The following is a 27,869-nucleotide window of genomic DNA, read 5'->3' as shown; positions in this document are numbered from 1 at the left end:
GAAGTACCAGATCACTGTGGAGCTATATACAGGAGTACCAGATCAATGTGGAGCTATATACAGGGAGTACCAGTACCAGATCAATGTGGAGCTATATACAGGAAGTACCAGATCAATGTGGAGCTATATACAGGGAGTACCAGATCAATGTGGAGCTACATACAGGAAGTACCAGATCACTGTGGAGCTATATACAGGGAGTACCAGATCAATGTGGAGCTATATACAGGGAGTACCAGTACCAGATCAATGTGGAGCTATATACAGGAAGTACCAGATCAATGTGGAGCTATATACAGGGAGTACCAGATCAATGTGGAGCTATATACAGGGAGTACCAGATCAATGTGGAGCTATATACAGGGAGTATCAGTACCAGATCAATATGGAGCTATATACAGGGAGTACCAGTACCAGATCAATGTGGTGCTATATACAGGGAGTACCAGTACCAGATCAATGTGGAGCTATATACATGATGTACCAGTACCAGATCAATATGGAGCTATATACAGGGAGTACCAGATCAATGTGGAGTTATATACAGGATGTACCAGTACCAGATCAATGTGGAGCAATATACAGGAAGTACCAGATCACTGTGAAGCTATATACAGGAAGTACCAGATCACTGTGAAGCTATATACAGGAAGTACCTGATCACTGTGAAGCTATATACAGGAAGTACCTGATCACTGTGAAGCTATATACAGGAAGTACCTGATCACTGTGAAGCTATATACAGGAAGTACCTGATCACTGTGAAGCTATATACAGGAAGTACCTGATCACTGTGAAGCTATATACAGGAAGTACCTGATCACTGTGAAGCTATATACAGGAAGTACCAGTACCAGATCAATGTGGAGCTATATACAGGAAGTACCTGATCACTGTGAAGCTATATACAGGAAGTACCAGTACCAGATCAATGTGGAGCTATATACAGGAAGTACCTGATCACTGTGAAGCTATATACAGGAAGTACCAGTACCAGATCAATGTGGAGCTATATACAGGAAGTACCAGATCAATGTGGAGCTATATACAGGAAGTACCAGATCAATGTGGAGCTATATACAGGAAGTACCAGATCACTGTGAAGCTATATACAGGAAGTACCAGATCAATGTGGAGCTACATACAGGAAGTACCAGATCACTGTGGAGCTATATACAGGGAGTACCAGATCAATGTGGAGCTATATACAGGAGTACCAGTACCAGATCAATGTGGAGCTATATACAGGGAGTACCAGTACCAGATCAATGTGGAGCTAAATACAGGAGGTACCAGATCAACGTGGAGCTATATACAGGGAGTACCAGTACCAGATCAATGTGGAGCTATATACAGGAGTACCAGTACCAGATCAATGTGGAGCTAAATACAGGAGGTACCAGATCAACGTGGAGCTATATACAGGGAGTACCAGATCACTGTGGAGCTAAATACAGGAGGTACCAGATCAATGTGGAGCTATATACAGGGAGTACCAGTACCAGATCATTGTGGAGCTATATACAGGAGTACCAGTACCAGATCAATGTGGAGCTATATACAGGGAGTACCAGATCAATGTGGAGCTATATACAGGGAGTACCAGTACCAGATCAATGTGGAGCTATATACAGGAGTACCAGTACCAGATCAATGTGGAGCTCTATACAGGGAGTACCAGATCAATGTGGAGCTATATACAGGGAGTACCAGATCAATGTGGAGCTACATACAGGAAGTACCAGATCACTGTGGAGCTATATACAGGAAGTAGCAGTACCAGATCAATGTGGAGTTATATACAGGAGTACCAGTACCAGATCAATGTGGAGCTATATACAGGAGTACCAGATCAATGTGAAGTTATATACAGGGAGTAGCAGTACCAGATCAATGTGGAGTTATATACAGGGAGTACCAGATCAATGTGAAGTTATATACAGGGAGTAGCAGTACCAGATCAATATGGAGCTATATACAGGTAGTACCAGTACCAGATCAATATGGAGCTATATACAGGGAGTACCAGTACCAGATCAATGTGGAGCTATATACAGGATGTACCAGTACCAGATCAATGTGGAGCTATATACAGGAGTACCAGTACCAGATCAATGTGGAGCTATATACAGGGAGTACCAGTACCAGATCAATGTGGAGCTATATACAGGATGTACCAGTACCAGATCAATATGGAGCTATATACAGGGAGTACCAGATCAATGTGGAGCTATATACAGGATGTACCAGTACCAGATCAATATGGAGCTATATAAAGGGAGTACCAGATCAATGTGGAGTTATATACAGGAAGTAGCAGTACCAGATCAATATGGAGCTATATACAGGAGTACCAGATCAATGTGGAGCTACATATAGGGAGTACCAGTACCAGATCAATGTGGGGCTATATACAGGAGTACCAGTACCAGATCAATGTGCGGCTATATACAGGAGTACCAGATCAATGTGCAGCTATATACAGGGAGTACCAGATCAATGTGCAGCTATATACAGGGAGTACCAGATCAATGTGCAGCTATATACAGGAGGTACCAGATCAATGTGGAGCTATATACAGGGAGTACCAGATCAATGTGCAGCTATATACAGGGAGTACCAGATCAATGTGGAGCTATATACAGTGGAGTACCAGTACCAGATCAATGTGGAGCTATATACAGGGAGTACCAGTACCAGATCAATGTGGAGCTATATACAGGAGGTACCAGATCAATGTGGAGCTATATACAGGGAGTACCAGTACCAGATCAATGTAGAGCTATATACAGGGAGTACCAGTACCAGATCAATGTGGAGCTATATACAGGAAGTATCAGATCAATGTGGAGCTATATACAGGGAGTACCAGATCACTGTGGAGCTAAATACAGGAGGTACCAGATCAATGTGGAGCTATATACAGGGAGTACCAGATCAATGTGGAGCTATATACAGGGAGTATCAGTACCAGATCAATGTGGAGCTATATACAGGGAGTACCAGTACCAGATCAATGTGGAGCTATATACAGGGAGTACCAGATCAATGTGGAGCTATATACAGGAGTACCAGATCAATGTGGAGCTACATACAGGAAGTACCAGATCACTGTGGAGCTATATACAGGGAGTACCAGATCAATGTGGAGCTATATACAGGGAGTACCAGTACCAGATCAAAGTGGAGCTATATACAGGAAGTACCAGTACCAGATCAATGTGGAGCTATATACAGGTAGTACCAGTACCAGATCAATGTGGAGCTATATACAGGGAGTACCAGATCAATGTGAAGTTATATACAGGGAGTAGCAGTACCAGATCAATGTGGAGTTATATACAGGGAGTACCAGTACCAGATCAATGTGGAGCTATATACAGGGAGTACCAGATCAATGTGAAGTTATATACAGGAGTAGCAGTACCAGATCAATGTGGAGTTATATACAGGGAGTACCAGATCAATGTGAAGTTATATACAGGGAGTAGCAGTACCAGATCAATATGGAGCTATATACAGGTAGTACCAGTACCAGATCAATATGGAGCTATATACAGGGAGTACCAGTACCAGATCAATGTGGAGCTATATACAGGATGTACCAGTACCAGATCAATGTGGAGCTATATACAGGGAGTACCAGTACCAGATCAATGTGGAGCTATATACAGGGAGTACCAGTACCAGATCAATGTGGAGCTATATACAGGATGTACCAGTACCAGATCAATATGGAGCTATATACAGGGAGTACCAGATCAATGTGGAGCTATATACAGGAATTACCAGTACCAGATCAATATGGAGCTATATAAAGGGAGTACCAGATCAATGTGGAGTTATATACAGGAAGTAGCAGTACCAGATCAATATGGAGCTATATACAGGGAGTACCAGTACCAGATCAATGTGGAGCTACATATAGGGAGTACCAGTACCAGATCAATGTGGGGCTATATACAGGGAGTACCAGTACCAGATCAATGTGCGGCTATATACAGGGAGTACCAGATCAATGTGCAGCTATATACAGGGAGTACCAGATCAATGTGCAGCTATATACAGGGAGTACCAGATCAATGTGCAGCTATATACAGGAGGTACCAGATCAATGTGGAGCTATATACAGGGAGTACCAGATCAATGTGCAGCTATATACAGGGAGTACCAGATCAATGTGGAGCTATATACAGTGGAGTACCAGTACCAGATCAATGTGGAGCTATATACAGGGAGTACCAGATCAATGTGCAGCTATATACAGGGAGTACCAGATCAATGTGGAGCTATATACAGTGGAGTACCAGTACCAGATCAATGTGGAGCTATATACAGGAGTACCAGTACCAGATCAATGTGGAGCTATATACAGGAGGTACCAGATCAATGTGGAGCTATATACAGGGAGTACCAGTACCAGATCAATGTAGAGCTATATACAGGGAGTACCAGTACCAGATCAATGTGGAGCTATATACAGGAAGTATCAGATCAATGTGGAGCTATATACAGGGAGTACCAGATCAATGTGGAGCTATATACAGGGAGTATCAGTACCAGATCAATGTGGAGCTATATACAGGGAGTACCAGTACCAGATCAATGTGGAGCTATATACAGGGAGTACCAGATCAATGTGCAGCTATATACAGGGAGTACCAGATCAATGTGCAGCTATATACAGGAGGTACCAGATCAATGTGGAGCTATATACAGGGAGTACCAGATCAATGTGCAGCTATATACAGGGAGTACCAGATCAATGTGGAGCTATATACAGTGGAGTACCAGTACCAGATCAATGTGGAGCTATATACAGGGAGTACCAGATCAATGTGCAGCTATATACAGGGAGTACCAGATCAATGTGGAGCTATATACAGTGGAGTACCAGTACCAGATCAATGTGGAGCTATATACAGGGAGTACCAGTACCAGATCAATGTGGAGCTATATACAGGAGGTACCAGATCAATGTGGAGCTATATACAGGGAGTACCAGTACCAGATCAATGTAGAGCTATATACAGGAGTACCAGTACCAGATCAATGTGGAGCTATATACAGGAAGTATCAGATCAATGTGGAGCTATATACAGGGAGTACCAGATCACTGTGGAGCTAAATACAGGAGGTACCAGATCAATGTGGAGCTATATACAGGGAGTACCAGATCAATGTGGAGCTATATACAGGGAGTATCAGTACCAGATCAATGTGGAGCTATATACAGGGAGTACCAGTACCAGATCAATGTGGAGCTATATACAGGGAGTACCAGATCAATGTGGAGCTATATACAGGGAGTACCAGATCAATGTGGAGCTACATACAGGAAGTACCAGATCACTGTGGAGCTATATACAGGGAGTACCAGATCAATGTGGAGCTATATACAGGGAGTACCAGTACCAGATCAATGTGGAGCTATATACAGGAAGTACCAGATCAATGTGGAGCTATATACAGGGAGTACCAGATCAATGTGGAGCTACATACAGGAAGTACCAGATCACTGTGGAGCTATATACAGGGAGTACCAGATCAATGTGGAGCTATATACAGGGAGTACCAGTACCAGATCAATGTGGAGCTATATACAGGAAGTACCAGATCAATGTGGAGCTATATACAGGGAGTACCAGATCAATGTGGAGCTATATACAGGGAGTACCAGATCAATGTGGAGCTATATACAGGGAGTATCAGTACCAGATCAATATGGAGCTATATACAGGGAGTACCAGTACCAGATCAATGTGGTGCTATATACAGGGAGTACCAGTACCAGATCAATGTGGAGCTATATACAGGAAGTACCAGTACCAGATCAATATGGAGCTATATACAGGGAGTACCAGATCAATGTGGAGTTATATACAGGATGTACCAGTACCAGATCAATGTGGAGCAATATACAGGAAGTACCAGATCACTGTGAAGCTATATACAGGAAGTACCAGATCACTGTGAAGCTATATACAGGAAGTACCTGATCACTGTGAAGCTATATACAGGAAGTACCTGATCACTGTGAAGCTATATACAGGAAGTACCTGATCACTGTGAAGCTATATACAGGAAGTACCTGATCACTGTGAAGCTATATACAGGAAGTACCTGATCACTGTGAAGCTATATACAGGAAGTACCTGATCACTGTGAAGCTATATACAGGAAGTACCAGTACCAGATCAATGTGGAGCTATATACAGGAAGTACCTGATCACTGTGAAGCTATATACAGGAAGTACCAGTACCAGATCAATGTGGAGCTATATACAGGAAGTACCAGATCAATGTGGAGCTATATACAGGAAGTACCAGATCAATGTGGAGCTATATACAGGAAGTACCAGATCACTGTGAAGCTATATACAGGAAGTACCAGATCAATGTGGAGCTACATACAGGAAGTACCAGATCACTGTGGAGCTATATACAGGGAGTACCAGATCAATGTGGAGCTATATACAGGGAGTACCAGAACCAGATCAATGTGGAGCTATATACAGGAAGTACCAGATCAATGTGGAGCTATATACAGGGAGTACCAGATCAATGTGGAGCTATATACAGGGAGTACCAGATCAATGTGGAGCTATATACAGGGAGTATCAGTACCAGATCAATATGGAGCTATATACAGGGAGTACCAGTACCAGATCAATGTGGTGCTATATACAGGGAGTACCAGTACCAGATCAATGTGGAGCTATATACAGGATGTACCAGTACCAGATCAATATGGAGCTATATACAGGGAGTACCAGATCAATGTGGAGTTATATACAGGATGTACCAGTACCAGATCAATGTGGAGCAATATACAGGAAGTACCAGATCACTGTGAAGCTATATACAGGAAGTACCAGATCACTGTGAAGCTATATACAGGAAGTACCTGATCACTGTGAAGCTATATACAGGAAGTACCTGATCACTGTGAAGCTATATACAGGAAGTACCTGATCACTGTGAAGCTATATACAGGAAGTACCTGATCACTGTGAAGCTATATACAGGAAGTACCTGATCACTGTGAAGCTATATACAGGAAGTACCTGATCACTGTGAAGCTATATACAGGAAGTACCAGTACCAGATCAATGTGAAGCTATATACAGGAAGTACCTGATCACTGTGAAGCTATATACAGGAAGTACCAGTACCAGATCAATGTGGAGCTATATACAGGAAGTACCTGATCACTGTGAAGCTATATACAGGAAGTACCAGTACCAGATCAATGTGGAGCTATATACAGGAAGTACCAGATCAATGTGGAGCTATATACAGGAAGTACCAGATCAATGTGGAGCTATATACAGGAAGTACCAGATCACTGTGAAGCTATATACAGGAAGTACCAGATCAATGTGGAGCTATATACAGGAAGTACCAGATCAATGTGGAGCTATATACAGGAAGTACCAGATCAATGTGGAGCTATATACAGGAAGTACCAGATCACTGTGGAGCTATATACAGGAAGTACCAGATCAATGTGGAGCTATATACAGGAAGTACCAGATCACTGTGGAGCTATATACAGGAAGTACCAGATCAATGTGGAGCTATATACAGGAAGTACCAGATCAATGTGGAGCTATATACAGGAAGTACCAGATCACTGTGGAGCTATATACAGGAAGTACCAGTACCAGATCAATGTGGAGCTATATACAGGAAGTACCTGATCACTGTGAAGCTATATACAGGAAGTACCAGATCACTGTGGAGCTATATACAGGAGGTACCAGATCAATGTGGAGCTATATACAGGAAGTACCAGTACCAGATCAATGTGGAGCTATATACAGGAAGTACCAGATCACTGTGAAGCTATATACAGGAAGTACCAGATCACTGTGAAGCTATATACAGGAAGTACCAGATCACTGTGAAGCTATATACAGGAAGTACCAGATCACTGTGAAGCTATATACAGGAAGTACCAGATCACTGTGGAGCTATATACAGGAAGTACCAGATCACTGTGAAGCTATATACAGGAAGTACCAGATCACTGTGAAGCTATATACAGGAAGTACCAGATCACTGTGGAGCTATATACAGGAAGTACCAGATCACTGTGGAGCTATATACAGGAAGTACCAGATCACTGTGAAGCTATATACAGGAAGTACCAGATCACTGTGAAGCTATATACAGGAAGTACCAGATCACTGTGAAGCTATATACAGGAAGTACCAGATCACTGTGGAGCTATATACAGGAAGTACCAGATCACTGTGAAGCTATATACAGGAAGTACCAGATCACTGTGAAGCTATATACAGGAAGTACCAGATCACTGTGAAGCTATATACAGGAAGTACCAGATCACTGTGGAGCTATATACAGGAAGTACCAGATCACTGTGAAGCTATATACAGGAAGTACCAGATCACTGTGGAGCTATATACAGGAAGTACCTGCCACGATCGTCGTAAGGAGCGGACCAAGATGCAGCGTGGTATGTGTTCATGATGATTCTTTAATTAAAGAAAGCACTGACCACTGAATACAAACTACACAAAACACTAAACGAACGACCATGAAGCTATAATGAGAACTGTGCTGACACAAGCAACTAACATAGACGATCAACCACAAACAAACAGTGAATCCCAGGCTACCTAAGTATGATTCTCAATCAGAGACAACTAATGACACCTGCCTCTGATTGAGAACCATACTAGGCCGAAACATAGAAATCCCCAAAATCATAGAAAAACAAACATAGACTGCCCACCCCAACTCACGCCCTGACCCTACTAAATAATGACAAAACAAAGGAAATAAAGGTCAGAACGTGACAGTACCCCCACCCCAAAGGTGTGAACTCTGGCTGCAAACCCTTAACCTATAGGGGAGGGTCTGGGTGGGCGTCTGTCCGCGGTGGCGGCCCTGGCACGGGACATGCACCCCACTTCACCACAGTCGTTCTCCGCCTCATTGTCCGCCTTTGTGGCCTCCTAAACATGGCGACCCTTCTAAATGGTCCCACTGGACTGAGGGGCAGCTCGGGACTGAGGGGCAGCTCGGGACTGAGGGGCAGCTCGGGACTGAGGGGCAGCTCGGGACTGAGGGGCAGCTCGGGACTGAGGGGCAGCTCCGGACTGGCTGACGACTCTGGCAGATCCTGGCTGACTGGCGGCTCTGGCAGATCCTGGCTGACTGGCGGCTCTGGCAACGCTGGAGAGGAGGAAGGCTCTGGCAGCGCTGGACAGAGGGGCTCTGGCTCCTCTGAACTGAGGGGCACAAGCTCTGGCAGCGCCGGACAGGCGGGAGACTCTGGCTGCGCTGGAGAGGAGGAATGCTCTGTCAGGGCTGGACAGGAGGAAGGCTCTGTCAGCGCTGGACAGGAGGAAGTCTCCGGCAGCACTGGACAGGCGGGAGCACCTGTAGGGATGAGATGGAGAGACAGCCTGGTGCGGGGGGCTGCCACCGGAGGGCTGGTGTGTGGAGGTGGCACTGGATAGACCGGACCGTGCAGGCGCACTGGAGCTCTTGAGCACCGAGCCTGCCCAACCTTACCTGGTTGAATGCTCCCGGTAGCCAGGCCAGTACGGCGAGGTGGAATAGCCCGCACTGGGCTGTGCTGGCGAACCGGGGACACCATGCGTAAGGCTGGTGCCATGTACGCCGGCCCAAGGAGACGCACTGGAGACCAGATGCGTAGAGCTGGCTTCATAGCACCTGTTTCGATGCCCACTCTAGCCCAGCCGATACGAGGAGCTGGAATGTACCGCACTGGGCTATGCACACGCACCGGGGACACCGTGCCTGCCCGGTCCCTCTCGCTCTCCGGTAAGCACAGGAAGTTGGCGCAGGTCTCCTACCTGGTTTCGCCACACTCCCCGTGTGCCCCTCCCAATACATTTTTGGGGCTGCCTCTCGAGCTTCCAGCCGCTCTGCCGTGCTAGCTCCTCATAATGCCGCCTCTCTGCTTTCGCTGCCTCCAGCTCTGCTTTGGTGCGACGATACTCCCCTGGCTGTTCCCAGGGTCCTTTACCATCCAGAATCTCCTCCGAAGTCCAGTTCTCCAGGTATCGCTGCCTCTCCTGCTGCTGCTGTCTGTTACCACGCTGCTTGGTCCTTGGTTGGTGGGTGTTTCTGTAACGGCAGATTTCCTCTTCGTCTGAAGAGGAGTAAGGATCGGATCAAGATGCAGCGTGGTAAGTGTTCATGACGATTTATTAAAAACGAACTGAACACTGAAATGCCAAACAATTAACGATGTGATGAAAACGAAAACCGAAACAGTACCGCGTGGCGACAAACACTCACACGGAAACAAACACCCACCAACCAACAGTGAAACCCATGCTACCTAAGTATGATTCTCAATCAGAGACAACTAACGACACCTGCCTCTGATTGAGAACCATACTAGGCCAAAACAGAAACCAAACATAGAAAAACAAACAGACTGCCCACCCCAACTCACGCCCTGACCAGACTAAATAAAGACAAAACAAAGGAAATAAAGGTCAGAACATGACAGAGAGAATTATTTATTTCAGCTTTTATTTCTTTCATCACATTCCCAGTGGGTCAGAAGTTACCATACAATCAATTAGTATTTGGTAGCATTGCCTTTAAATAGTTTAACATGGGTCAAACGTTTCAGGTAGCCTTCCACAAGCTTCCCACAATAAATTGGGTGAATTTTGGCCCATTCCTCCTGACAGAGCTGGTGTAACTGAGTCAGGTTTGTAAGCCTCCTTGCTCGCACACACTTTTTCAGTTCTACCCACAAATGTTCTATAGGATTGAGGTCAGGGCTTTGTGACGGCCACTCCAATACCTTGACTTTGTTGTCTTTAAGCCATTTTGCGACAACTTTTGAAGAATGCTTGGGGTCATTTCCATTTGGAAGACCCATTTGCGACCAAGCTTTCATTTCCTGACTGATGTCTTGAGATGTTGCTTCAATATATCAACATAATTTTGCTCCCTCATGATGCCATCTATTTTGTGAAGTGCACCGGTCCCTCCTGCAACAAAGCACCCCCATAACATGATGCTGCCACCCCCGTGCTTCACGGTTGAGTTCTTTGGCTTTGCAAGCTTCCTCCTTTTTCCTCCAAACATAACGATGGTCAAAATGACCAAACAGTTCTATTTTTGTTTAATCAGACTAGAGGACATTTCTCCAAAAAGTACAATCTTTGTCCCCATGTGCAGTTGCAAACCGTAGTCTGGCTTTTTTTATGGCAATTTTGGAGCAGAGGCTTCTTCCATGCTGAGCGGCCTTTCAGGTTATGTCGATATAGGACTCGTTTTCCAGTGGATATACAGTCATGGCCAAAAGTTTTGAGAATGACACAAATATTAATTTCCACAACGTTTGCTGCTTCAGTGTCTTTATATATTTTTGTTAGATGTGACTATGGATACTGAAGTATAATTACAAGCATTTCATACGTGTCAAAGGCTTTTATTGACAATTACATTGTTGAAGTTGATGCAAAGAGTCAATATTTGCAGTGTTGACTCTTCTTTTTCAAGATCTCTGCAATCCACCCTGGCATGCTGTCAATTAACTTCTGGGCCACATCCTGACTGATGGCAGCCCATTCAAGCATAATCAATGCTTGGAGTTTGTCAGAATTTGTGGGTTTTTGTTTGTCCACCCGCCTCTTGAGGATTGACCACAAGTTCTCAATGGGATTAAGGTCTGGCGAGTTTCCTGGCCATGGACCCAAAATATCGATGTTTTGTTCCCGAGCCACTTAGTTATCACTTTTGCCTTATGGCAAGGCGCTCCATCATGCTGGAAAAGGTATTGTTTGTCACCAAATTGTTCCTGGATGGTTGGGAGAAGTTGGTCTCTGAGGATGTGTTGGTACCATTCTTTATTCATGGCTGTGTTCTTAGGCAAAATTGTGAGTGAGCCCACTCCCTTAGCTGAGAAGCATTCCCACACATGAATGGTCTCAGGATGCTTTACTGTTGGCATGACACAGGACTGATGGTCGCGCTCACCTTGTCTTCTCCTGACAAGCTTTTTCCCCGGATGCCCAAAACAATCGGAAAGCGGATTCATCAGAGTAAATGACTTTACACCAGTCCTCAGCAGTCCAATCCCTGTACCTTTTGCAGAATATCAGTCTGTCCCTGATGTTTTTCCTGGAGAGAAGTGGCTTCTTTGCTGCCCTTCTTGACAGGCCATCCTCCAAAAGTCTTTGTCTCCCTGTGTGTGCAGATGCACTCACACCTACCTGCTGCCATTCCTGAGCAAGCTCTGTACTAGTGGTGCCCCGATCCCACAGCTGAATCATCTTTAGGAGACGGTCCTGGCGCTTGCTGGACTTTCTTGGTCACTCTGAAGCCTTCTTCACAACAATTGAACTGCTCTCCTTGAAGTTCTTGATGATCTGATAAATGATTGATTTAGGTGCAATCTTACTGGCAGCAATATCCTTGCCTGTGAAGCCCTTTTTGTGCAAAGCAATGATGACGGCACGTGTTTCCTTGCAGGTATACATGGTTGACAGAGGAAGAACAATGATTCCAAGCACCACCCTCCTTTTGAAGCTTCCAGTCTGTTATTCAAACTCAGTCAGCATTACAGAGTGATCTCCAGCCTTGTCCTCGTCAACACTCACACCTGTCTTAACAAGAGAATCACTGACATGATGTCAGCTGGTCCTTTTGTGGCAGGGCTGAAATGCAGTGGAAATGTTTTTGGGCGATTCAGTTCATTTGCATGGCATAGATGGACTTTGCAATTAATTGCAATTCATCAAATCACTCTTCATAACATTCTGGAGTATATGCAAATTGCCATCATACAAACTGAGGCAGCAGACTTTAATTTATATTATATTTGTGTCATTCTCAACTTTTGGCCACGACTGTAGATACTCATTTTACTGTGGATATAGATACTTTTGTACATGTTTCCTCCAGCATCTTCACAAGGTCCTTTGCTGTTTTCTGGGATTGATTTGCACTTTTCGTACCAAAGTATGTTCATCTCTAGGAGACAGAACGCATCTCCTTCCTGAGCGTTATGATGGCTGTGTGGTCCCATAGTGTTTATACTTGTGTACTATTGTTTGTACAGATGAACATGGTACCTTCAGGCATTTGGAAATTGCTCCCAAGGATGAACACATGTTTTTCTGAGTAAGCTAACTGGCTAGCATATTACATAGACAAACACGTGTTTTTCTGAATAAGCTGGCTGGCTAGCATATCACATAGACAAACACGTGTTTTTCTGAATAAGCTAGCTGGCTAGCATATCACATAGACAAACACTTGTTTTTCTGAATAAGCTAGCTGGCTAGCATATCACATAGACAAACACGTGCTTTTCTGAATAAGCTAGCTGGCTAGCATATCACATAGACAAACACTTGTTTTTCTGAATAAGCTAGCTGGCTAGCATATTACATAGACAAACACGTGCTTTTCTGAATAAGCTAGCTGGCGAGCATATCACATAGACAAACACGTGTTTTTCTGAATAAGCTAGCTGGCTAGCATATCACATAGACAAACACGTGTTTTTCTGAATAAGCTAGCTGGCTAGCATATCACATAGACAAACACGTGTTTTTCTGAATAAGCTAGCTGGCTAGCATATTACATAGACAAACGCGTGTTTTTCTGAATAAGCTAGCTGGCTAGCATATCACATAGACAAACACATGTTTTTCTGAATAAGATAGCTGGCTAGCATATCACATAGACAAACACATGTTTTTCTGAACAAGCTAGCTGGCTAGCTTATCACATAGACAAACACATGTTTTTTCTGAACAAGCTAGCTGGCTAGCATATCACATAGACAAACACATGTTTTTCTGAACAAGCTAGCTGGCTAGCATTTATGAAGTCAGCAAACACGTTCCTGACACTCTATGAACACATTTCCTCCAATATTATAATGAAAAGGTGCCTCTCGGTCCCAAAACACACGTTTTCTGGAGACTTGTGGGAGGAGTGCTGATGATGTCGCCCACTGTAGGCGCTTTCAGTCACCTGATTGCATCCAGACTGAGGACAAATCCACACACAATGCATCCCTGACACCCAGACTGAGGACAAATCCACACACAATGCATCCCTGACACCCAGACTGAGGACAAATCCACACACAATGTATCCCTGACACCCAGACTGAGGACAAATCCACACACAATGCATCCCTGACACCCAGACTGAGGACAAATCCACACACAATGTATCCCTGACACCCAGACTGAGGACAAATCCACACACAATGTATCCCTGACACCCAGACTGAGGACAAATCCACACACAATGCATCCCTGACACCCAGACTGAGGACAAATCCACACACAATGTATCCCTGACACCCAGACTGAGGACAAATCCACACACAATGTATCCCTGACACCCAGACTGAGGACAAATCCACACACAATGCATCCCTGACACCCAGGCTGAGGACAAATCCACACACAATGTATCCCTGACACCCAGGCTAAGGACAATTTATTAACAATTATTAAAAGTAAAAACCGAAAATTTTGGCTGGTAGCCAAGTAGCAACAAACAGCACAGCAACACAGAGACTAGTCTGGAAGTAACACCTGCAATTCCTCGAATCATGAGTGAGGAAGAAACTCAAATCTTTTCAGATTATGGTCATTAATATTAACAGAACATTTAGATTATGGTAATTCATACTAACAGAACATGCAAATCAAGGGTGCAATGATATACATTCCTTCTTTATTTCCTCATAATTCTGATGAGCACTATGAAGATGTTAGAATTACTGTCCACATTTCCAACAAGATGAGTAATGAACAGCAAAATCACTAGCCTGTCAATCTACTATAGAATAACTAGATGAGTAACAGACAGCTAAATCACTAGCCTGTCAATCTACTATAGAATAACTAGATGAGTAACAGACAGCTAAATCACTAGCCTGTCAATCTACTATAGAATAACTAGATGAGTAACAGACAGCTAAATCACTAGCCTGTCAATCTACTATAGAATAACTAGATGAGTAACAGACAGCTAAATCACTAGCCTGTCAATCTACTATAGAATAACTAGATGAGTAACAGACAGCTAAATCACTAGCCTGTCAATCTACTATAGAATAACTAGATGAGTAACAGACAGCTAAATCACTAGCCTGTCAATCTACTATAGAATAACTAGATGAGTAACAGACAGCTAAATCACTAGCCTGTCAATCTACTATAGAATAACTAGATGAGTAACAGACAGCTAAATCACTAGCCTGTCAATCTACTATAGAATAACTAGATGAGTAACAGACAGCTAAATCACTAGCCTGTCAATCTACTATAGAATAACTAGATGAGTAACAGACAGCTAAATCACTAGCCTGTCAATCTACTATAGAATAACTAGATGAGTAACAGACAGCTAAATCACTAGCCTGTCAATCTACTATAGAATAACTAGATGAGTAACAGACAGCTAAATCACTAGCCTGTCAATCTACTATTGAAAAACTACAGTAAACTGAGAGGAACCAGGCTGTCTCCAGGTCATCAAAGTGGTGTATGACGCGCTGACAAAGCCTGCTTTCCGTTGTCTATGCATTTCTTGTTTGAGATACTGTAGCAACAGTTGTACCTCTGAATCTGTATGCTGTACCCATGTGATAAACAAGATACATAACATACTGTAAACAACCAACCAATTTAATTCCACTAAATTCTAGAAATTCACCTATAGACCGATAAGCATGACCAATGAAATGTGTTTACAGTACTGTGCAAAAGTTTTAGGCAGGTGTGAAAAAATGCTGTTAAGTAAGAATGCTTTCAAAAATAGACATGTTGATTATATTTATCAATTACCACCCTTTGCCTTCAAAACAGCATAAATTATTCTAGGTATATTTGCACCGTTTTTGAAGGAGCTCGGCTAACCACGGTTGTTCTGTGGATTTAGGCAGCCTCAGGTGCTTCTCGCTCTTCATTCCCAGACAGACTCGATGATGTTGAGATCAGGGCTCTCTCACTTCCAGGACTCCTTGTTCTTCTTCACGCTGAAGATGGTTCTTAATGACTTTCGCTGTATGTTTGAGGTCGTTGTCATGCTGCAGAATATACTTGGGCCAATCAGATTCCTCCCTGATGGTATTGCATCTTTTATTGTTTATTATTATTTTGTACCTTTTTAATTAGGCAAGTCAGTAAAGAACATATTCTAATTTACAATGACGGTCTAGGAACAGTGGGTTAACTGCCTTGTTCAGGGGCAGAACAACTGATTTTTACTTTGTCAGCTCGGGGATTCAATCTAGCAACCCTACGGTTACCGGCCCAATGCTCTAACCACTAGGCCACCTGCATGATGGATGCCTGTACTTCTCAGCATTGAGGAGACCGTTAATTCTGACCAAATCCCCAACTCCATTTGCAGAAATGCAGCCCCAAACTTGCAAGGAACCTCCACCATGCTTCACTGTTGAACCTCCACCATGCTTCACTGTTGCCTGCAGACACTTGTTTGTGTACCGCTCTCCAGCCCTTCGGCGAACAAACTGCCTTCTGCTACAGACAAATATTTATATTTTTCAATCATCAGTTCACCTGCTGCTATTTTTCTGCACCCCAGTTCCTGTGTTTTTGTGCATAGTTGAGTCGCTTGGTCTTGTTTCCACGTCGGAGGTATGGCTTTTTGGCCGTAAGTCTTCTATGAAGGCCACTTCTGACCAGACTACTCAGTAGATGGGTTTACCAGGGTCCCACTGTTTTCTGACAGTTCTGAGCTGATGGCACTGCTGAACATCTTCTGATTGTGAAGGGAAGTAAGCATGATGCGTCTTTCATCTGCTGCAGTACGTTTCCTGGGCCGACCAACTGCGTCTACAGTTCTTCTTTGTGCTTCTTCAAAAGAGCTTTGACAGCACATCTGGAAACCCCTGTCTGCCTTAATGTCTGCCTGGGAGAGACCTGAGAGACCTGTCTGCCTTAATGTCTGCCTGGGAGAGACCTGAGAGACCTGTCTGCCTTAATGTCTGCCTGGGAGAGACCTGAGAGACCTGTCTGCCTTAATGTCTGCCTGGGAAAGACCTGAGAGACCTGTCTGCCTTAATGTCTGCCTGGGAAAGACCTGAGAGACCTGTCTGCCTTAATGTCTGCCTGGGAGAGACCTGAGAGACCTGTCTGCCTTAATGTCTGCCTGGGAGAGACCTGAGAGACCTGTCTGCCTTAATGTCTGCCTGGGAGAGACCTGAGAGACATTTACATTTAACATTTACATTTAAGTCATTTAGCAGACGCTCTTATCCAGAGCGACTTACAAATTGGAGACCTGTCTGCCTTAATGTCTGCCTGGGAGAGACCTGAGAGACCTGTCTGCCTTAATGTCTGCCTGGGAGAGACCTGAGAGACCTGTCTGCCTTAATGTCTGCCTGGGAGAGACCTGAGAGACCTGTCTGCCTTAATGTCTGCCTGGGAGAGACCTGAGAGACCTGTCTGCCTTAATGTCTGCCTGGGAAAGACCTGAGAGACCTGTTTGCCTTAATGTCTGCCTGGGAGAGACCTTGCTGATGCAGTATAACCACCTTCTGTGTTGTTGCTGTACTCAGTCTTGACTTTTGACAGGAAACTGTCTTCAGCAACCTCACCTTGTTAGCTGAGTTTGGTTGTTCCTCACCCAGGTTATTCCTCCTACACAGCTGTTCCTGTTAATGATTGTGTTTCAACCTACATAATGAATTGATGATCATTAGCACCTGTTTGGTATAATTGGTTAATAATACACCTGACTATATGCTTACAAAACTCATGACTTTGTGCAAGTGCACCTAGAAGAATTGATGCTGTTTTGAAGGGAAAGGGTGGTCACACCAAATATGGATTAGATTTAGATGTTTCTTCTGTTCACTCACTTTGCATTTAATTCATTGATAAATATAATCTATTAACATGTCTAAAGCATTCTTAATTTACAGCATTTTTCCACACCTGCCAAAAACCTTTGCACAGTACTGTACATTGACTGGTATTGCCATCAGTTTTATTAATTGGCTTTTCTATTTTTTTTGCGGCCAAAAGCCGGCTATCGGAAACCCTAGCTCACACATACCACAGACAGACACACACACTTTCACACAAGCGTAACAAGCCTTAATATACAGACAGTGGTGTTACAGTACGCTGTTTATTAATCCAGACAGTGATTCTGCAGTAGCCTCATCGTCCCATAAGTCTTGCCAGAGCAGAAATGCTGCATTAAGCTCATCACAGACAGCTATGGTTGCAGACAGTGGTTGGTTCTCTATCATCAGATACAGACAGTGGTTGGTTCTCTATCATCAGATATAGACAGTGGTTGGTTCTCTATCATCAGATACAGACAGTGGTTGGTTCTCTATCATCAGATACAGACAGTGGTTGGTTCTCTATCATCAGATACAGACAGTGGTTGGTTCTCTATCATCAGATACAGACAGTGGTTGGTTCTCTATCCTCAGATACAGACAGTGGTTGGTTCTCTATTATCTATGTTCCTCAGATATAGACAGTGGTTGGTTCTCTATCCTCAGATATAGACAGTGGTTGGTTCTCTATCATCAGATACAGACAGTGGTTGGTTCTCTATCATCAGATATAGACAGTGGTTGGTTCTCTATCCTCAGATATAGACAGTGGTTGGTTCTCTATCATCAGATAAAGACAGTGGTTGGTTCTCTATCCTCAGATTTAGACAGTGGTTGGTTCTCTATCCTCAGATTTAGACAGTGGTTGGTTCTCTATCATCAGATATAGACAGTGGTTGGTTCTCTATCCTCAGATATAGACAGTGGTTGGTTCTCTATCCTCAGATACAGACAGTGGTTGGTTCTCTATCATCAGATACAGACACTGGTTGGTTCTCTATCCTCAGATACAGACAGTGGTTGGTTCTCTATTATCTATGTTCCTCAGATATAGACAGTGGTTGGTTCTCTATCATCAGATACAGACAGTGGTTGGTTCTCTATCATCAGATATAGACAGTGGTTGGTTCTCTATCATCAGATACAGACAGTGGTTGGTTCTCTATCATCAGATACAGACAGTGGTTGGTTCTCTATCATCAGATACAGACAGTGGTTGGTTCTCTATCATCAGATACAGACAGTGGTTGGTTCTCTATCCTCAGATACAGACAGTGGTTGGTTCTCTATTATCTATGTTCCTCAGATATAGACAGTGGTTGGTTCTCTATCCTCAGATATAGACAGTGGTTGGTTCTCTATCATCAGATACAGACAGTGGTTGGTTCTCTATCATCAGATATAGACAGTGGTTGGTTCTCTATCATCAGATATAGACAGTGGTTGGTTCTCTATCATCAGATAAAGACAGTGGTTGGTTCTCTATCCTCAGATTTAGACAGTGGTTGGTTCTCTATCCTCAGATTTAGACAGTGGTTGGTTCTCTATCATCAGATATAGACAGTGGTTGGTTCTCTATCCTCAGATATAGACAGTGGTTGGTTCTCTATCCTCAGATACAGACAGTGGTTGGTTCTCTATCATCAGATACAGACACTGGTTGGTTCTCTATCCTCAGATACAGACAGTGGTTGGTTCTCTATTATCTATGTTCCTCAGATATAGACAGTGGTTGGTTCTCTATCCTCAGATTTAGACAGTGGTTGGTTCTCTATCCTCAGATTTAGACAGTGGTTGGTTCTCTATCCTCAGATTTAGACAGTGGTTGGTTCTCTATCATCAGATATAGACAGTGGTTGGTTCTCTATCCTCAGATACAGACAGTGGTTGGTTCTCTATCATCAGATACAGACACTGGTTGGTTCTCTATCCTCAGATACAGACAGTGGTTGGTTCTCTATTATCTATGTTCCTCAGATATAGACAGTGGTTGGTTCTCTATCCTCAGATTTAGACAGTGGTTGGTTCTCTATCCTCAGATTTAGACAGTGGTTGGTTCTCTATCCTCAGATTTAGACAGTGGTTGGTTCTCTATCATCAGATATAGACAGTGGTTGGTTCTCTATCCTCAGATTTAGACAGTGGTTGGTTCTCTATCCTCAGATTTAGACAGTGGTTGGTTCTCTATCCTCAGATTTAGACAGTGGTTGGTTCTCTATCATCAGATACAGACAGTGGTTGGTTCTCTATCCTCAGATATAGACAGTGGTTGGTTCTCTATCATCAGATACAGACAGTGGTTGGTTCTCTATCCTCAGATACAGACAGTGGTTGGTTCTCTATCCTCAGATACAGACAGTGGTTGGTTCTCTATCCTCAGATACAGACAGTGGTTGGTTCTCTATCATCAGATACAGACAGTGGTTGGTTCTCTATCCTCAGATACAGACAGTGGTTGGTTCTCTATCCTCAGATACAGACAGTGGTTGGTTCTCTATCATCTCTGTTAGTTTTAGTCATTTTGCAGACACTCTTATCCAGAGCAACTTACAGTAGTGAGTGTATACAATACATTTTCATACTGGTCCCTCGTAGGAATCAAACCCATAACCCTGGCGTTGCAAGTGCCATGCTCTACCAACTGAGCCACAGCCACTGAGCAACTCTGCCTCAGATACAGACAGCGGTTGGTTCTCTATCATCAGATACAGACAGTGGTTGGTTCTCTATCATCAGATACAGACAGTGGTTGGTTCTCTATCATCAGATACAGACAGTGGTTGGTTCTCTATCATCAGATACAGACAGTGGTTGGTTCTCTATCATCAGATACAGACAGTGGTTAGTTCTCTATCATCAGATATAGACAGTGGTTGGTTCTCTATCATCAGATATAGACAGTGGTTGGTTCTCTATCATCAGATATAGACAGTGGTTGGTTCTCTATCCTCAGATATAGACAGTGGTTGATTCTCTTATCTCTGTTCCTCAGATACAGAAAATGGTTGGTTCTCTATCATCTCTGTTAGTTTTAGTCATTTTGCAGACACTCTCTATCATCAGATATAGACAGTGGTTGGTTCTCTATTATCTCTGTTCCTCAGATACAGACAATGGTTAGTTCTCTCTTAGGCTTGGGAGGTATACCATATATACCGGGGTATTTGGAAAAATCGAATTAGAAAACGATTAGAATATTTGTTGCTACTTTTAAAGTGTTGTGCACCATGCGCTAGAGATCTAATTACAGTATGGAATTCGTAATTAAATGTTTGCCAGCTAGATATCTTGTAGCTATTAAGATAACTGACTAAAATATGATAAATGTTCTGCAGTTGTGGATTTGGTTTGCTATTTTACAGTGTCGTAGCTATTTAGCTATCTAGCTAAGTGGTTAGCGTCTTCCAAAATCAATCATTCACTTGGTAACAGCAGAGAATCCCCTGGGTCAAGGGGGAGAATCCCCTGGGTCATCAGCCTTGATGTCTAAAATTAGTTATGTGTGTGCCGCAAAATGTGAGTAGCATTTTTGAGTTAATTGTATACTTGTATAGTTTAGGTCAGACACTATAAAATACATTCTCTATGGGATTGTACATGTACTCGTTAGCATTGCTAAACCTTTTGATTACAGATTATCAATGGGGTTGAAAACAGCGCCCCTTGTGTTCAGTGCCGGTAGTACTGAATATCCCGGTATGGCACAAAGTCGGTATGAAGGTATGACAATCTGGATACCGCCCTAGCCTAATCTCTTTCATCTACATCAGAATGTTGTTGATGTTATTATATTGGAAGGCTGTGTAAGTGATGTCACTGTGGAGGGGATTCCATTTAACACAGAAATATAACATAAAATAACATGACATTAACTGGCCCCTCTCTCTGTCTCTCTGTCTCTCTGTCTGTCTGTCTGTCTGTCTGTCTGTCTGTCTGTCTGTCTGTCTGTCTGTCTGTCTGTCTGTCTGTCTGTCTGTCTGTCTGTCTGTCTGTCTGTCTGTCTGTCTGTCTGTCTGTCTGTCTGTCTGTCTGTCTGTCCGTCCGTCCGTCCGTCCGTCCGTCCGTCCGTCTGTCCGCCCGCCCGCCCCTCCATAGCGGAGTTGTTTGAAGTCAGAGGTGAGGTGCAGGGTTGTTTATTAACCTGTATGAATAATAAATGTCTGTCCCAATTTAGCTAGTTATTATTAGTGTACATTTCCCCATCGATGTACATAGCAATAGTAACAGTGTGTGTCTGTGCGTGTGTAGGCCAGCGTGTGTGTAGGTTGGATCGGGGCCGGCCCTGCTATAAACTGGCATATTTTTCTGACCCTGGACGGCGGCTCAGCTTCCTGGAGGCGAGGCTAGCGTGTCGCCGTGACGGAGGGGAGCTGCTGAGCATTGAGTCACCGGCCGAGCAGCGAATCATAGAGCAGCTTGTCACTGAGCTCCGTCCCTCCGACGGAGACTTCTGGATTGGCCTACGTCGTAACCATGGTGACACGGAAAACGTTGACGACTGTCCCTCACAGTACTACTGGACCGACGGGAGCCTCGCCTCCTTCAGGTGGGTCTGCTCTAAGCCCCGCCTCCATCAGGTGGGTCTGTTATAAGCCCCGCCTCCTTCAGGTGGGTCTGCTCTAAGCCCCGCCTCCATCAGGTGGGTCTGTTATAAGCCCCGCCTCCTTCAGGTGTGTCTGCTCTAAGCCACACCTCCATCAGCTGGGTCTGCTCTAAGCCACGCCTCCTTCTGTTTACATGGAATAGTTCATATAATAATAGACAGTGGTGTGTAACTTTACGTATGTGTGTTACTGTGTGTGTTTGTTCCTGCGTGTGTGTTAGGAACTGGCACTGGGACGAGCCGTCCTGTGGTTACGAGGTGTGTGTGGTGATGTACCACCAACCGTCCGCCCCGCCCGGCCTCGGAGGACTCTACATGTTCCATTGGAACGATGACAACTGTGACACCAAGAACAATTTCATCTGCAAGTACACTGCAGGTACACACACACACACACACACACACACACACACACACACACACACACACACACACACACACACACACACACACACACACACACACACACACACACACACACACACACACACACACACACACACACACACACACACACACACACACACACACACACACAGATGATAGTACACAGCAGGTACCCCTCAGAGCCTGGTTCCTCTCTACCCAGTACAGCCAGTAGATGACTAGTCACCCCTCAGAGCCTGGTTCCTCTCTACCCAGTACAGCCAGTAGAGGACTAGTCACCCCTCAGAGCCTGGTTCCTCTGGTCTACCCAGTACACCCATTAGAGGACTAGTCACCCCTCAGAGCCTGGTTCCTCTCTACCCAGTACAGCCAGTAGAGGACTAGTCACCCCTCAGAGCCTGGTTCCTCTCTACCCAGTACAGCCAGTAGAGGACTAGTCACCCCTCAGAGCCTGGTTCCTCTGGTCTACCCAGTACAGCCAGTAGAGGACTAGTCACCCCTCAGAGCCTGGTTCCTCTCTACCCAGTACAGCCAGTAGAGGACTAGTCACCCCTCAGAGCCTGGTTCCTCTGGTCTACCCAGTACACCCATTAGAGGACTAGTCACCCCTCAGAGCCTGGTTTCTCTGGTCTACCCAGTACACCCATTAGAGGACTAGTCACCCCTCAGAGCCTGGTTCCTCTCTACCCAGTACAGCCAGTAGAGGACTAGTCACCCCTCAGAGCCTGGTTCCTCTCTACCCAGTACAGCCAGTAGAGGACTAGTCACCCCTCAGAGCCTGGTTCCTCTCTACCCAGTACAGCCAGTAGAGGACTAGTCACCCTCAGAGCCTTGTTCCTCTCACCCAGTACAGCCAGTAGAGGACTAGTCACCCCTCAGAGCCTGGTTCCTCTCTACCCAGTACAGCCAGTAGAGGACTAGTCACCCCTCAGAGCCTGGTTCCTCTCTACCCAGTACAGCCAGTAGAGGACTAGTCACCCCTCAGAGCCTGGTTCCTCTCTACCCAGTACAGCCAGTAGAGGACTAGTCACCCCTCAGAGCCTTGTCTACCCAGTACAGCCAGTAGAGGACTAGTCACCCTCAGAGCCTGGTTCCTCTCTACCCAGTACAGCCAGTAGAGGACTAGTCACCCCTCAGAGCCTGGTTCCTCTGGTCTACCCAGTACAGCCAGTAGAGGACTAGTCACCCCTCAGAGCCTGGTTCCTCTGGTCTACCCAGTACAGCCAGTAGAGGACTAGTCACCCCTCAGAGCCTGGTTCCTCTCTACCCAGTACAGCCAGTAGAGGACTAGTCACCCCTCAGAGCCTTGTTCCTCTCTACCCACTACAACCAGTAGAGGACTGGTTTTTCCTAGCCACTGTGCTTCTACATCTGCACTGCTTGCTGTTTGGAGTTTTAGGTTGGGTTGTTGTGACATCTTTGTTACATCTGCTCATGTTAAAAGGGCTTTATAACTGATTGATTGTGTTGTGTTCCAGAGAAGGCTCCTGAACCCTCCCCCAACACTGCACACCCAGGTAACAACGCTACTTAAAGTGTCTGAATATTCATGGTATTAATGAGGTCTGAATATTAATAGGTACACTACATGACCAAAGGTATGTGGACATCTTCTCGTTGAACATCTCATTCCAACATCATGGGCATTAATATGGAGTTGGTCCCCCCTTTACTGCCAGAACAGCCTCCACTCTTCTGGGAAGTCATTAATATGGAGTTGGTCCCCCCTTTACTGCCAGAACAGCCTCCACTCTTCTGGGAAGTCATTAATATGGAGTCGGTCCCCCCTTTGCTGCTGTAACAACCTCCACTCTTCTGGGAAGTCATTAATATGGAGTTGGTCCCCCCTTTGCTGCTGTAACAGCCTCCACTCTTCTGGGAAGGCTTTCCACTAGATGTTGGAACATTGCTGCTATAACAGCCTTCACTCTTCTGGGAAGGCTTTCCACTAGATGTTGGAACATTGCTGCTATAACAGCCTCCACTCTTCTGGGAATGCTTTCCACTAGATGTTGGAACATTGCTGCTATAACAGCCTCCACTCTTCTGGGAAGGCTTTCCACTAGATGTTGGAACATTGCTGCTATAACAGCCTTCACTCTTCTGGGAAGGCTTTCCACTAGATGTTGGAACATTGCTGCTATAACAGCTTCCTCTCTTCTGGGAAGGCTTCCCACTAGATGTTGGAACATTGCTGCTATAACAGCCTCCACTCTTCTGGGAAGGCTTTCCACTAGATGTAGGAACATTGCTGCTATAACAGCCTCCACTCTTCTGGGAAGGCTTTCCACTAGATGTAGGAACATTGCTGCTATAACAGCCTCCACTCTTCAGGGAAGGCTTTCCACTAGATGTTGGAACATTGCTGCTATAACAGCCTCCACTCTTCAGGGAAGGCTTTCCACTAGATGTTGGAACATTGCTGCTATAACAGTATAGATAGATTTAACTAAATTACTATGTATATACTGTTGAAGTCGGAAACATTACATACACTTAGTTAGTCATAAGTCATAAGTATAGTTAGTCATAAGTCATTTTTTCAATCACTCCACAAATGTCTTGTTAACAAACTATAGTTTTGGCAAGTCGGGTAGGACATCTACTTTGTGCATAACACAGACAGATTATTTCACTTATAATTTACTGTATCACAATGGTCAGAAGTTTACAAGTTTAACTAAGTTGACTGTGCATTTAAACAGCTTGGAAAAGTCCAGAAAATGATGTCATGGCTTTAGAAGCTTCTGATAGGCTACTTGCCATCATTTGAGTCAATTAGGTGTGTACCTATGGATGTATTTCAAGGCCTATCTTCAAACTCAGTGTCTCTTTGCTTGACATCATGGGAAAATCAAAAGAATTCAGCCAAGACCTCAGACCTTTTTTTAAAAGACCTCCACAAGTCTGGTTTATCCTCGGGAGCAATTTCCAAATGCCTGAAGATACCAAGTTCATCTGTACAAACAATAGTATGCACGTATAAATGTCATGGGATCATGCAGCCGTCATACCACTCAGGAAGGAGATGCATTCTGTCTTGTAGAGTTGAACGTACTTTGATGTGAAAAGTGCAAATGTCCTCTGGTCTGATGAAACAAAAATGCAACTGTTTGGACATAATGACCATCGTTATGTTTGGAGGAAAAAGGGTGAGGCTTGCAAGCCGAAGAACACCATCCCAACTGTGAAGGACGGGGGTGGCAGCATCATGTTGTGGGGGTGCTTTGCTGCAGGAGGGACTGGTGCACTTCACAAAACAGATGGCATTGTGAGTTAGGAGAATTATGTGGATATATTGAAGCAACATCTCAAGACGTCAATCAGGAAGTTAAAGCTTGGTCACTAATGGGTCTTTCAAATGGACAATGACCCCAAGAATTCTTCCAAAGTTGTCGCAAAATGGCTTAAGGACAACAAAGTCAATGTATGGAGAGGCCATCACATAGCCCTGACCTATACCAGCTCTGTCAGGAGGAATGGGCCAAAATTCACCCAACTTATTGTGAGAAGCTTGTGGAAGGCTACCAGAAACATTTGACCCAAGTTAAACAATTTAAAGGCAATGTTACCAAATACTAATTAAGTGTATGTAAACTTCTGACCCACTGGGAATGTGATGAAAGAAATAAAAGCTGAAATAAATCATTCTCTCTACTACATTTCACTTTCTTAAAATAAAGTGTTTATCCTAACTGACCTAAGAATTTTTACCAGGATTAAATGTCAGGAATTGTGAAAAACTGAGTTTAAATGTATTTTGCTAACGTATATGTAAACTTCGAACTTCAATTGTATGAGTTTAGAGAGATATTGTCACGACTTCCCCCGAAGTTGGCTCCCCTCCCTGTTCAGCGGTCGTCGTCACCGGCCTACTAACCGCCACCCTTTTTCTTTTGTCTGTTTTGTTATTTTGTATTAGTTTCACCTGTGACCTTAATGAGCTTCCCTATTTAAAGTACGTGTACCCGCCCTTGTTTTGCGCAGAAACTACTCCAACCTTGGCCAACAGCTCCGCCCCCCCGCAGCTACTCGCCCAAGCCTCTCCAGGTACTCCTTTACCCAAATCCAGATAGCAGATGTTCTGAAAGAGCTGCAAAACCTGGACCCGTACAAATCAGCTGGGCTTGACAATCTGGACCCTCTATTTCTGAAACTATCCGCCGCCTTTGTCGCAACCCCTATTACCAGCCTGTTCAACCTCTCTTTCATATCGTCTGAGATCCCCAAGGATTAGAAAGCTGCCGCAGTCATCCCCCTCTTCAAAGGGGGAGACACCCTGGACCCAAACTGTTACAGACCTATATCCATCCTGCCCTATCTATCTAAGGTCTTCGAAAGCCAAGTCAACAAACAGGTCACTGACCTCCGCGAATCCCACCGTACCTTCTCCGCTGTGCAATCTGGTTTCCGAGCCGGTCACGGTCAAGGGTTCACTCGGGCCGACTCTTTTCTCTGTATATATCAATGATGTTGCTCTTGCTGCGGGCGATTCCCTGATCCACCTCTACGCAGACGACACCATTCTATACACTTTCGGCCCGTCATTGGACACTGTGCTATCTAACCTCCAAACGAGCTTCAATGCCATACAACACTCCTTCCGTGTCCTCCAACTGCTCTTAAACGCTAGTAAAACCAAATGCATGCTTTTCAACCGATCGCTGCCTGCACCCGCATGCCCGACTAGCATCACCACCCTGGATGGTTCCGACCTTGAATATGTGGACATCTATAAGTACCTAGGTGTCTGGCTAGACTGTAAACTCTCCTTCCAGACTCATATCAAACATCTCCAATCGAAAATCAAATCAAGAGTCGGCTTTCTATTCCGCAACAAAGCCTCCTTCACTCATGCCGCCAAACTTACCCTAGTAAAACTGACTATCCTACCGATCCTCGACTTTGGCGATCGGTCATCTACAAAATTGCTTCCAACACTCTACTCAGCAAACTGGATGCAGTTTATCACAGTGCCATCCGTTTTGTCACTAAACCACCTTATAC

General features: G+C 44.5%; 1 protein-coding gene across 1 annotated transcript; it reads left to right on the top strand.

Annotated features, from left to right (window-relative positions):
- Positions 1-21,570: 21,570 nt before the first annotated feature.
- LOC124023206 (layilin-like) lies at positions 21,571-24,379 on the top strand (the record flags this gene model as incomplete). The annotated part of the gene is made up of 4 exons (XM_046337742.1): positions 21,571-21,592; positions 22,121-22,418; positions 22,697-22,854; positions 24,341-24,379. Coding segments are annotated over exons 1-4 (517 nt in total), but the record flags the coding sequence as incomplete, so codon positions are not given.
- Positions 24,380-27,869: the final 3,490 nt, after the last annotated feature.

This window comes from Oncorhynchus gorbuscha, unplaced genomic scaffold (assembly GCF_021184085.1).
Source record: "Oncorhynchus gorbuscha isolate QuinsamMale2020 ecotype Even-year unplaced genomic scaffold, OgorEven_v1.0 Un_scaffold_1542, whole genome shotgun sequence".
NCBI lineage: Eukaryota > Metazoa > Chordata > Actinopteri > Salmoniformes > Salmonidae > Oncorhynchus > Oncorhynchus gorbuscha.
The sequence above is the reverse complement of the archived record's forward strand: the minus strand, read 5'-3'. Positions and strand labels throughout refer to the sequence as shown.